Below are 13,262 nucleotides of genomic sequence, written 5' to 3' on the forward strand. Positions count from 1 at the left end.
TCAGGCTGACACCTCTCTAATTCACGTGAGTATAAGGTGGGGGGTGGGGAGTAGTAAGGCACAATTAAACTTGCAAGATTCTGTTATTATAATCAATATTAATAAAAATAATTTTGGCCTTCTTGTGGGGTAGATTTCTTGGTTTGGTCTACATAGTTGGGCTGACAGTTGCAGCCATGGTGTATCATGCCAACATCATGCCAGCTTTGTGAAAAACCAGTTCCTAATCATTTCTCTATGGGAAAAAAAAGGTGACTACTCTCGTGGGTTTCATTGTAAGTCTGAAGATGCTAATTTTGCACATCTCTCCTGATGAAATGGTTCATGTTGTCAGATTAGCAGAAACATAAAAAGGTCCATTTTTATACCTCCGTTGGCGTACGTTCTCTTGCTCTGTTACACAGAAGAGGAAATGCAGATAGTTTCTGGTTTAAAGAACACAGATGTTTTTGCCGGTGAATCAGCTACTTTTACCTGCAAGCTCTCCCGGTCCGGAATGCAAAATGTACAGTGGTGGTTGGATGGCTCCCCTCTTCACAACAGCCCTATGAATGAAATCTCTGTGCAAGATGGGAGAATTCACACTCTGACCTTAAAAGACTTGGGTCCCGATGATTCAGGAACTGTGACCTTCCGGGCAGGCCCTCACATATCCTCGGCTAAATTATTAATCAAAGGTATTTGAGGCTTTGAATGTCAGGCCACAAACCACGCTGCACTTGCTTTGTGCTTCAGGTGACCCCTAACTAACTTTTGCAAAACAGCTACTGGAAGGCATGCATTAACCTGTAGGCACCACATTAAGCACTAGCCTGCACCTTATTCATTGTTCTTGGAGAAGGATATTTAGTAGCATCTGCTCCTCCCACCTTCTGGGCCATCATAAATATCTAGCTTTGGGGTGTTCCTAGAATCTTTTGTAGGGCAGCTGAAAAGATTCCAACAAAATGGCTTTAACTTCAATGTTGTCTGGTGGTTCTCATGGGCAAGTGAGAAAAAAGTGTAGCAACAGGCCAAGGTGACGCAACTGGGAGATTTTCAGAGATGCTTAAATACACACCCAAGTACAGTAACTAATACAGGAGTAACATTGCCTATTAGGAAAAAGGTCTTAAACAGGGTTACCCCAAACCTCTCCATCTTTGTCAATAGATGTCCATTCTTTACCCCAGTTCTCCAATTTCTGGGGAAATTAATGATACTATTACCTGAATTTCAGATGCAAATGCCCATCAGGAAGAAGACCCTGCCCAATATTTTCAAGAGGATGCAAATATCCCTAGCTTTTGCCACCCCCTTCTGTTCTGTGCATAAATGGGCTCAACATCTCCTATGGAAATTAATCTGATAGGACCAGACAGGAATAGGTTATTGTGTCTACATAATTCATTTCCACATCACGGGGTTCTAAATGCTTAAGTGATGGTGTGGTTCATGCTTTGCGATGCACTAGTTTGTCTTTGGAACCTCTATCACACCCTCCCCCAAACTGTTTTAGTGCTTTAGTGTAAATAACATAAAACTAGGTTCTTGTGAATTTCAAGTCCAATTGTTGCTGATGTTTAGAGCTGGATATGAGTGCGGCGATATCAACTGTTTAAAAGTTGGCATCCTCCAATGTTTGGAACTCAACTCCCAGGATCCTGAGCCTGGCCATATTGACTGGGGAATTCTAGGATGTGAATTCTAGCACTACACATCTGAAGGATGCTCCAGTTAGAGAAGGCTGGCCTAGACTTGCCTCGGGGATGGGTATTTCTGCAGTGGGTATCATCTCTCTGATACCATCCCACCGGACACTGGGATTCTTCTTTTACTCATCTCAGATTGCTTCCCAAATCTTTTCTTCCAGAACGTAACCCAGAATTAGGCCCGTAGTAAATTTATAAACACATTGCTAGAAGGATCATCAGACAAGAGAGAGAGAGTGTGTGAGCACTTTTCCCCCCAGACCCACTGATCATTTGAGTGCCGGTGTTCTTGTTGCAGGGCCATCGTTCTTTTCCTCTTAACCTTGACTGCAAAACGCACTGGGGTTTGGAAGAGGTTATGTTAACATGTTTGATGTAATGAAAGTCAATAGGTCAGTTGCGTACAGGTTGCTGAATGCTGGGAAGGCACCAAGAGAGACATTGCTCTAACCTAGTCTTCTCCATCTGTGGTATCCTCCAGATGTGTGGCCTTCAGCTCCCAGAACTCTCTCCATTGTCCATGCTGGCTGAGGAACTCTGGGAGTTGCAGTCCACACAGCTGGAGGGCTTCCAAGTTAGGAAAAGCTGCTTCTAGCCTATTGGTGACTGATGACCTGCTGCCTCGTTAGCTAACCCATGCGCTTACATCATTTTCATTGTTGACCCAAGCAAGAACTAAAACTCCTTAGCAAACTAAATAGTGCTTCTGGTCTCTGCTTTGACACATCTCACTGAGAGCACTTACTTTAAAAGAAAGTGTCCATAAATATTCCCCCAAGGCTGCACTAATACCATATTCCTCCTGACGTATCGGTTGACAGATCCAACCATCGAGGTGGTCAGTCCCATGCAGGACATAACTGTTGAGGAAGACGGCACAGCAGAATTCATCTGCCAGTATTCTCGGCCAGTGCAGGCCATCTGGAAGAAGAACGACCAGCCTTTTGGGGCAGATGACCAGCGAGTTGTGATTGAGCAGGACTGGAACGTGGCCAAACTGAAAATTAAGCCTGCTCTTCCTGGGGACACTGGGATTTATTCTTGTGAAGCTGGAGGCACCAAAGTGGTGGCTATGCTTGATGTGCAAGGTGAGGTCTACCACAGTGGAAAGAAGACGATCGTGGGAGCACCACTGCAGCTAACATGGGGGCCAAGCTGGCTTCCTTTTTGCTGACCAGCAGACCCATTTCTGGAGCCAGACCTGAGGAGCTACCAGCTTTTTGCAGATCAAAGAGAATGGGGAGATCTGGTCTTTACGGAGGGGTCGGCTAACGCCTTCATCCGGCTTTGGGGAGCAGGAAGAACAGCCTTGTGAGAACATAAGCCTTCATGCTAGGTTTTAGGCTTTTCCTTGTTGCAGAGAAACTGTGATGGTCTCTGAGAATGTTGAGGTGATGCAGATTTTAACTTGCCTGCATTTCCAAACATGCTTTGTTTGATCTCCCCAACCTGCCCTTTATTTTGGGAGTAAACCATTGCACAAAATATATTCAGACAGAAGCAGAGAGCTGGGAGAGGGCCTGGCTGAATTTGAATCTCAGCCATGAGGCCACTAGAGTTTCCTTAGCACATGTCATGGTCAGCGATTTAGTCTTTCTGTGTGCAATATTGAACAGGAACCCTGGCCCACCTTACAGGGCTGTTGTAAGGATAACTAAGCGATGCATTTTGAGCAGCCTAAAACATTTTATAATGGCTACACATTATTGCAAGCTTTGCTATTACTCAGAGCTCAAGCTTCTGAAAGTGTTATTTGATGAAATATTATTTATTACTTGGCTTGTCTACTGTTCCAAGGTTGTTTACATTTTTTAATGCTGGTTTTATTTTTATAATTGCTTGTAGTATTTTTTTTTAAATGCTTGGCTGTTCAGTTGCTTTGAACTCTATGAAAGCACAGTAGCCCGTTTCTAAATAAAATCAATTTAAGAAAGTCTTTGTGATGACGAGCAGAGGGACCAAATTATGCCTCCTATTATGGACATTAAAAAAGCATATATATAATTATACAGGATGCCTCAGGTCATGCTTACAGCTTCTTCACCACCCAAGATCAACTTGGGTGAGCCTGAATTTCATTGGCATTATTCACAGTTCATTACACAGATGTTTCTATGGTGTGTGAAAAGGATAATAAAAAAGGGGAGTCACCATGAGTACTGAAGCAGCATGTGCAGTATGTTGTCATTTCCTCATGTCCCCCCCAAGGACACCCCCAGGGTTTACCTTTACTTTGACTTATTGTCACATACAACTTTGGGCTTTTTTGCCTGATTTGAACACTTATCTTGCCCTTGACTGACATCTGGCTGAGCCAAACAATGGTGTTGTCCTTCTTGGCTTCTTCCTTACAGTGTTATGATTGTTATCAGCAACATCCCCATGGGGAGGGAGGGCTGAAAAATCAAGGAGGCCATAACCATGGGATTAAACCTCTACCCTTTTTTAATGTGTGTCACGTTTGGCCCCCCCTGCAGAGGCTCCTGAGTCAGGTCCTGTTCCTACATACTTAGTAATCCAATGAAAACCCTCACTCCTTTCCAGAGCTCTTAATCTACATCAAATGAGGGTTGAATTTCAGTTAAAGATGGAGTTCACTACTTTTTTGAAAAGACCTCTAAAGCATTGCAAACAGCCAATGTCTGCAGTCCATCTGAAGTCTTATTGTTTCATGCTAACTTAGATGTTGTATGATGGGAAAGTCAGCGATTAATGCCTTTTTATTATTCATCTCATTATTATTTTTAACGCCTTTTTCTAACAGCCAAGAACACAGTCATCCAGGGCCTGGAGAATGTTGATGCCATGGAAGGAGGAGAAGCTCTGTTTGAGTGCTATCTTTCCAAGCCAGAATGCTACAATTATAACTGGCTGATCGATGATGTGCCGGCAAAAACTGCTGAAAACGTTGAGATGGTTTATTTTGAAAATGGGCTCCGTCATCTTCTTCTTCTGAAGAACCTCAAAGTTCAGGACAGCTGCAGGGTGACTTTCCAGGCTAGTGATGTGGTGACATCTGCCTTCTTGACTGTAAAAGGTAACAACCAAGTATTTTGTTCCATAAGACAGTTAGATATTGCTCCTATCCAATCCCTTGTCCTTTTTCTGAATGGTCCCAGATCTTAATGTTTCACAAAGGTAACATCATTTTGGGGCTTACATATGGCACCATTTTTTAAAACTATGGTTTACATATTTGTTAGATGGATATCCTGCCTTTTCTCTAAAAATCAGGGTCCTGTACTTGAGAATCTCCATGTATGAAATTAAGCACAATTGGCTTTGATCACACATTGTGTTCAATTACAAACCACAATGACTAAACCACAATGCCAGATCAGCAAAATAAACAACATGGTGGTTTAGCATTTTGCATTTGTAATTGGGGGCAGTGCTTGGAAAAATACTTTGCAACACAGAATTAACTGCAGTATAAAATAATGCCTTCTTGGGCTGTGAAGTTGATGTCAAAAGCCTTTTTAAGTCATAGAAGAGTTTTTATATTGATGTGGCTTCTGTCTGAAACAGAAGTAAGACTTGTGTGGGAAGATCTGTGCCTATAAACCTCTCCCCCATGACCTATCTTTAAGTGATTATCTACATGCACTGCAGCAGTTTCCACAAAATGAAGAATAAATACATAATCTTATTTCCTGAACGTGCTTTCCATGGGCTCTTCTATCAGAGTATTCATGTATATGTATATGTATATGGTGTGTGTGTACACACACACACATTCAGCTGTTTTTTGTAGTGTGTCAGTTATTCTTAGGCTAGAGTTTAATTTTCTGGGCCCAGCAGTTGAGTTTTCGTTGTGTATCATTCCACACCTCTGACCAAACAGGAAAGTGGAATCTTTGCATCTTTGTAAATAGCTTGCTTTGAAAACGAATTCCTGAACAGTTTAGAGCCTCTACACATAATTTGGTGTTTTTTCTCTCATACACTTTCTATTTTTTTATTTTTTTATTTAATCTTTTTTTTAAAAAAATAGACAAGCAAAAGAAAAAAAGAAAAAACCACAAAGATACAATATCAGTAGGTGGACAGAAAAATTGCAGAAGGTGTACAGTTGGTGCTTACTGTAGTACATTGCTGTTGAAGGATTAACCATAAAAAGCAGAATACACTGAATTATTTTTGACCAAAAGAAAAAAGATTTTAGAAGTCTTTTTGAATCTCTGAGCTGAATGCCAATATCCTCACTATTTTATTATTTAAGGATAAATCACCTAACAGAAAAAGAAAAGAAACAGAAAGAGAAAAAAGAAGAGAAAAATCTACTAAAAACAACACTTAGTAAATATTCAGTTTCTAACTTGCCCTTTGTAGACAATATTTCCAAACATTTAAAATTGTCATGTATTTCCACTTTTTAATCAGCCTACCATTCCTCAAAGCTTCTCAGTGTGTCAAAGTCTTTCCTTCCTTGCTTTGAAAGGACTGATGGTGTAACCATTGTTACGGGAGCTGCATTGGTTGCCGGTGTGCTTCCCGGTGCAGTTCAAGGTGCTGGTTGTCACCTTTAAAGCCCTTCATGGCTTGGGGCCGAGTTACCTAAGGGACCGCCTTCTCCCAGTTGTTTCTATTCGATCTAGCAGGTTGTGTATGCTGCGGGTCCCATCCGCCAGGGAGTGTCGGTGGCGGGAACTAGAAGGCGGGCCTTCTCCTCCATAGCGCCTGCCCTCTGGAACATCCTCCCTCCAGAAATCAGGATGTCCCCGACCCTGCTGGCCTTAATCAGGCCATGAAGACCCGGCTTTGTGCCTGGGCCTGGGGCCTCGAGCGTGTGAATGGTCCCGCCTCTTGGCTGTATTAACATCTATACATTGCTTGCTTGGCAGCCATCTATACTTATTTTGTATTTTAATTGATTTAATTGTAATTGTTTTAATTGTTCTGTAGTTTTATTGTCGTAAGCTAGCCAGATTCACTTGCTGAGATGGGCGGCTATAGAAATCAAATAAACAAGTAAATAAATATTGTGATCATTCCAGGATGGCGGCTGGAATTCTTGCAGCCGCTGCCAGATGTCACAGTCCCTGCTGGGGAGCAAGCTGTCTTCAGTTGTGTGTTAAGTGAAGCCGTACCTGTCCACGAGGTTGCTTGGTATATTAATGACATAGATATCCAACCAGATGAAAACTGGGGAATTGAAGCAGAAGGAAAGACATACAGACTCATACTGAAGAAAGCTGAACTCTGCCACTGTGGAGAGATAACTTTTGCTGCCAGAGATGCTATTCTTTCTGCCAAACTAACAGTCCTAGGTAAGTTGGAACAGGCTACAGTTCTGATGCTACCAGTTTTGATTCATAGGGGTCCAAATGGAGGACAACAAGCACAAAAGGTGCAACTCACATACTTGCATTGCTTTGCATCAGGATGAGGTTGATGCAAAAGGATCACTTCTGGAGCAAGAAAGGGCCGACTGAAGATGGCTCCGTGGAAACGAGCTGACAGCCACAGCAAAGAACAAAGACCCAGTGAGTAGACCGGCTCTTCGGAACCTCTCCAGACTGAAGCCAATTCAGGGGCCTGCTGGAACCACTGAAATGGAGCAGAGCTTATAACACAGCTGAGAAGCTGCACAGAAAAAGAAAATTATCTTAGATAGCTTCAGTGAACATGCCAGAGAAACACAGGTTATTGATCTTACAAACTCAGCCCTCCCAAGCATGAAGAATCACATGCTTAGACACATTAGGTTGAGATAAGTAAAAGAATTTCTTACTGACTTTAATGTTGCTTCTGCTAGATCCATCTTGGTGGAAAAGATGAAGTTCCTTTGTTCTTCTTTCCTTTCTAAATTCTTAGTTTTGCCCTAAACTCTCAGCCCTACAGCTGCCAAGAGCTGTGTGGAAGAAAGGGGAATTCCAGGCCCACCACACGGTGCCCAGAATGGAGGAGAGCAGCACACATCCATGTGCTTGCTTCTGGTGGAGAAGGAAGAGAGAAAGAGCAAGTGGGAGTGGCAACAAACAGCTTCCTCAGAGTTGCATTGTGGGACAACTTAATTTACATGTTAATTCACATGCAAATGAGGCATGCTGGATTTGCCAGAACTTCCAACACAGACAAGGAAAGGACAGGAGATTGCCCACGTGTGCTCTGAACAGTTGCTTCTTACAAGGAGACTGTAAGACAGCGGTCTCCGGTGGATTTTGAGCACTGGGAGATGATGGAAATAGCCATCTTGCTCTCAACCATGGTCAGCGCCATTTAAAGGACACTAAATTTGCAAATTTCCTTTTCTAATCATCTTTGGAAATTGCTTAACTACTTTTAAACTATTAGAGACCTTTGGATCGACAAGTCTGAAAATGCTGGGTGAGTTTTCCTTCAACCCTTAATAAAAGAAAATTTTAATCATATGCTTAAGAATTAAAAAAAATTGAAATAAACAGCAAAAAGCTAAATAAGACTTTGATCTTAGAAAGTTATAAATGGATTAAGGGTCCAGATAAATTTGGAATAAGGTTTTGGAATTAATTATAAAGAATCCTTCCTGTGGGAAATAGATTTGTTTCAACTTTTGCAAGGTAAGGAATTTTTAAAAATTGGACACTAGAGGGAACTAAAGATTTTAGTTAAAGGAGAAAAATACACAAGCCTGATTAAAAACTAATTAACTTGGATGAATAAAATGACACAAAACATTTTAACATTGAAAATATTAAAGGACACTTTTGAAAAATGGAATCAGAAGTTAGTATCAACAATGTCAATAGCGATATTTTCTTCTATGGATAGACTCTGTCCAAACGATGTTTTGGAAGAAATGGCAGATGAGGGAGTTTTATTTGATAAGACACAGATAGCATCAAAAATGGATCTACAAATGACAGGTTAGAAGAATGACATGGAAAAAGATGTCGCACTGGATGTACAAAAGAAGCTGGTTGAGGTTTTAAAAATCAAAAAGGAAATACAAATAATAAACCTAGAGAGTGACCTGGATAATTATTTTATATTGGATTTATAAAAGAGGCTTGTTAAAGCTTTAAAGAATCTAGTGAGAAGGGACAAAGAAGAAATGAAAACAAATAAAATTCTATGACATTATTGGAATGGACTAAAGATTAAGACTGTTAGAAGTAAAAGGAAGGAATATAAAATTGGTTTATTTGATCAAGGTTAAAATAAGGTATGTTGTTATTTCTGGTAACTGTTAATGGACTTTCTGCTGATACTAGGACTGAAAAGATGATGCTTTATAGATTTTGCTATAGACAAGAGATGAGATATGGGATGAAGAGATCATTGGTTGTAAACTAAGAGGGGTAAAAAGTGTTTATACTTGTGATGAAGGTTAGAAATAATTTCTTTAGATATCACTTGCTGAGATGGGCAGCTATTGAAATCGAATAAATAAATAAATATTTCTTTTCTCTCCACTATATTTTTACTTTTTGTTTTCTTTCTATTTTCTGTTCTTTTTTATTCTTCTTTTCTGCACCTTTCACTCTTTCTTTCTATTCGTCTTTCTTGGGGCCCAGAACTTTTCTATAACCTTGTCCATATGTCCATATAGCTGACCTACCATATCTGGGATCACACATGGAACAGAAGGACATCATCATGAGCTGTACCCCTTTGGTAGTTGCTATGTATTTTATTAAACAAAAAGGACAATTTACAGCAAAATCAACAGCAAGGAATGAAGTGGACATTTTGTTCATTGAGGCCCCAAAATTGATCCAAATAAATAAAATTAATCAGTTTTCATGTGTTGAATTCTAGAACCTGTTGCAGTCACTCGACCTTTGGTTGACAAGTCTGCTACAGAAGGAGAGAAGGCCAGCTTACAGTGTGAATTGTCCAGTGAGGCCCAAGAGGTGGTTTGGGTCAAAGGGAAAGAACCAATCCAACCTGGGGGAAGATACGAAATCGTCTCTGAAGGCAAAAAACAGACACTCATCATACATGATTTTAAATCTGAAGATCAGGGGTGGTACACCTGCATCGCTTCTCCTGAAATCAGAACATCTGCCAATCTTTCTATTGAAGGTAAGTTAGAATTGCTGTTCCATTGTGTTCATCACCTGAATAATTTCTCCATGACTAAATCTGGTCTTAGACGTTTGACTGAAAAATATTGGCTTGGGTGGACTACGGTACTGCCATTTCCCCTGCAGTTCTTTTTTCTAAGCAGTGGCATCTTCAGGGCATCTGCAGAGTCAAAACAGACAAATGGCAGATGGGGCATCACGATCCAAGCCCTGCCCCTTTTGTGCATGTGTCAACATCATGCATTCAAGCTTTGATGACAACAACACTACTTCTGCCATCTTGGCTGTTTTGACCCACTACGTGATTATCGCTGCTTCTTAGAATGTCCATATAGCTGACCTACCATATCTGGGATCACACATGGAACAGAAGGACATCATCATGAGCTGTACCCCTTTGGTAGTTGCCATGTACTTTATTAAACAAAAGGACAATTTACAGCAAAATCAACAGCAAGGAATGAAGTGGACATTTTCTCAAGTGTGTAACTTGTGTGAGGAGGGGTTCTAGACCAAGAGAAATGGCTCTTTTCGCTATAATAGTATAGTCCACAAGAGTGTCAGCCAAGGCATCCATGCAGTGGGGGGGGGGGTAAAAAAAAAAAGATGGAGGCCTTGTCGTGTGATGCCTTTTTGATGTGCATTGCCCATACAGCACACCCAAAAAAGGAACAGGGTTTTTGTTATGTGGCCATGGACATTATCTTGAGTCTTCTTTGGCTAGAGAAGAATTTCAGCTCATTAAACTCCAAACTTTGGTTTGGGAAGAGATCTTCAGATTGATGAAGCTGTATCTAAAATACACATACGTTGTGTCTGGGAAAGGTTATAGGCCCCAGTCCTGATTCTCTGATCTCCTTGGGGTGTCTTCCCCATGTCCTCCCACTCCTCTTCAAAGGTCAAGAATTAACTCCTATCAGCACAACACATCAAATTGTGTAACTATTCAGATATTAAGCCGAGAATAAACTTCATCCAATCCTACCAACTTACAGAAATACAAAAGTCTGGGTTTTCTTTGGTGTATGATTTTGCTTACTTGCTTACTTATTTATTTGTACATAAAGTTGGCAATTCAGTGGAGAAATGTTTGGAAGTTTGTTGGTCCTGTGAGCATACATTATCATAAAAATAGCATTTTAATACAAGTTTAACATAGCAGTGTAGTAAAATCTCAATTTAATGAACCACGGAGGGGGAGATGTCCGTTGAAGGAGAATGTCCGTTAAATGCAAATCTAAATTACGAATGTATGTACTGAATGCAATTCAATAACAAATGACAAAAATGATGTAACTGTTAATTAATTTAAATTGTCTGTACTGATTTGCCCAACGATGGATTTTCTGTTATTTGGGGGTGAAGTACAAACTCATATTTTGACTGTTTGATTCTGGAACCTGGAGAATGGGGGAGAGGGTCTATAGAACGGAGGTTTTCCTGTATGTCTTCCTCCCTCTTTTTTTATGCCCAGAAATCCCTGTGCTCTGACTTCATCATAATAATCCCAGCATTTAATTTCTCAGTTTCCCCAGTGTCGGTGCCAAAAGAGGCTGCCGAGGAAGCACCAGGTGCAGAGGAACCAAGCAAGGTAGCTGAGGAAGAGGTCCAACCCAGCTTGCCCCCGGAAGCTGCTCTTGAAGGTGACCTCCACCTTTTGTGGGAAGCTCTTGCCAAGAAGCGGAGGATGAGTCGGGAGCCAACCCTGGATTCGATCAGCGAGCTGCCTGAAGTAGATGACAAACTTCAGAAACGGAAGAAGGAGGAAGCTGAGGTAACCCAGTACTACTCGGAGGAATATTCTACGTGTGACGAATCGGCAAAGGCTGGAGAAGCAGACCTTTCCGTTACGAGTTCGGATGACGAATCCCAGGCGGGAACACCTTCCTTGATCAAGTACCTGAAGAAGGCTGGGTCATTGACTGTTAGCATCAGTAGCAAAGCCCAGGCCTCCGCAGAGGAAGTCCCTCGAGAGTGGGAGAAGGCAGCCGGCGAGCCACCTCCTCCTGCTAAGCAAGCCGAAATGGAGATAGCAGAAGGAGACTTGGATGACCCTTCCGTGTCCCAAGCTGCTGTGAAAATCCAAGCTGCTTTCAAAGGGTACAAAGTGAGGAAGGAAATCAAGCAGCAGGAACGCCCAGTCTTTGTCGAAACCTTCAAGGACTTCACTGGCAAGGCAGGAGACACCCTCCATTTGGAATGTGTGGCCCACAGCAAAACTGACATGAAGGTCAGCTGGCTGAAAGATGGGAGTGAAATTTTGGATGGGCGGCATTACCACATAGACAGTTACAGTGATGGAACATGCTCCTTGATCCTTGCTGGCCTTGACATGAGCGACATGGGCAAGTATACTTGTGAAGCATCCAATAAATTTGGTAAGGCCTCCCAGAGCGCCAGGGTGACCGTCCAACCCCAGGCACCATCCCGCAAGCAAAGACCTGCCCAGAAGCTTCCCGAGAGCGAATCGGAAAGCTCCTCTGGCAGCGAGTTGGATGATGCCTTCCGTAAAGCTGGAAGGAGGCTACACAAGCTGTTCAAGTCAAAAATTTCCACAGAGATCTCAGATGTGGAAGAGGAGCTTTTTGTCAGTGCCGATGAGGGAGAGATAGAGGCAGTGGATCATCAGGCCTACCGTGAAGATGAACGCTACATCTATATCAAGTTCGAAGTTCGCTCCGAGGCCAAAACAGCTGCTGGCCGATTTCGGGAGATGTTTGCTGCTATGGGCATTCCCGTTGAGATTGACATTTTGGACCAGGGTCCGAAAAAGATAGAGTTGCGTATTGGGAAAGCCACCTCACCTCCTCCAGGACAGTTGCGGACCTTGGTTCAACGACCACCACCTCCTTTGCTAACATCTGATACCGGTAAATACACAAGTTTTGATGGAATTGGCAGGGACAGTGGAGCAGGTAGCCCAGCTGCCTTATCCTAAGTCTGATGCATCTTCCCCGCAAATAAGATTAAGATAATTAAGTTACCAGAATTCCCTGTGTGAGATCGAGGGAGGTCTTTCACTTCTCTCACTCTAATTCTAAGCTTTTGGTTGGCATGAAGATGGGAAGGGGGATTCTGTCGATGTGTTATGAGCTCTTAACCTTTCCATCCCTGAGATGAATCGGGTGGAATCTTGCTTTGGTTACCAATGCCAGGTACTTGGAGCACCCACCAGGGTCAGTGTCCAGCTAGGGACTTCTGCTTTCCTACTTTAGCTTGGAAGTGGACCTGGTTCAGGAGTCTTCCCAGCCTTCTCTAAAATGTTTGCGATTAGGGAAGTTCTGCTATTTTATTTCTTTCCGGATGGTTTCAGGGCCACAGAGGAACTCTCATTGTTTCATGCTCACCACAGTCTCTGATTCCTAATTTTGAAAAGGGAATTGGACAGGGTTGCAGTTAATAAGCAAGTATTTTTTCACGGTCTGTGAGCTGGGAAAACAGGAAATCAATACAGAGACATCACAATGTTTTAAACATCCCAGAAACATAAAGGCCTCTCTTAGAAAGCTGTGTCTACATGCATCAAGCAGACAGACAGACAGATTTGTTCTTATTGTTC

General features: G+C 42.1%; 1 protein-coding gene across 1 annotated transcript in view; it reads left to right on the forward strand.

Moving 5' to 3' along the window:
- The window catches only part of OBSCN (obscurin, cytoskeletal calmodulin and titin-interacting RhoGEF), a 193,689-nt gene that overhangs the window by 96,710 nt on the left and 83,717 nt on the right, over positions 1-13,262 (forward strand). The window contains exons 57-62 of the mRNA XM_063301888.1: positions 405-677; positions 2,513-2,779; positions 4,456-4,728; positions 6,689-6,961; positions 9,435-9,701; positions 11,230-12,573. Of these exons, the coding sequence (XP_063157958.1) occupies positions 405-677; positions 2,513-2,779; positions 4,456-4,728; positions 6,689-6,961; positions 9,435-9,701; positions 11,230-12,573 (2,697 nt within the window). The remainder of the gene's footprint in view (positions 1-404; positions 678-2,512; positions 2,780-4,455; positions 4,729-6,688; positions 6,962-9,434; positions 9,702-11,229; positions 12,574-13,262) is intronic.

This window comes from Candoia aspera, chromosome 4 (genome assembly GCF_035149785.1).
Source record: "Candoia aspera isolate rCanAsp1 chromosome 4, rCanAsp1.hap2, whole genome shotgun sequence".
In the NCBI taxonomy this organism is placed as follows: domain Eukaryota; kingdom Metazoa; phylum Chordata; class Lepidosauria; order Squamata; family Boidae; genus Candoia; species Candoia aspera.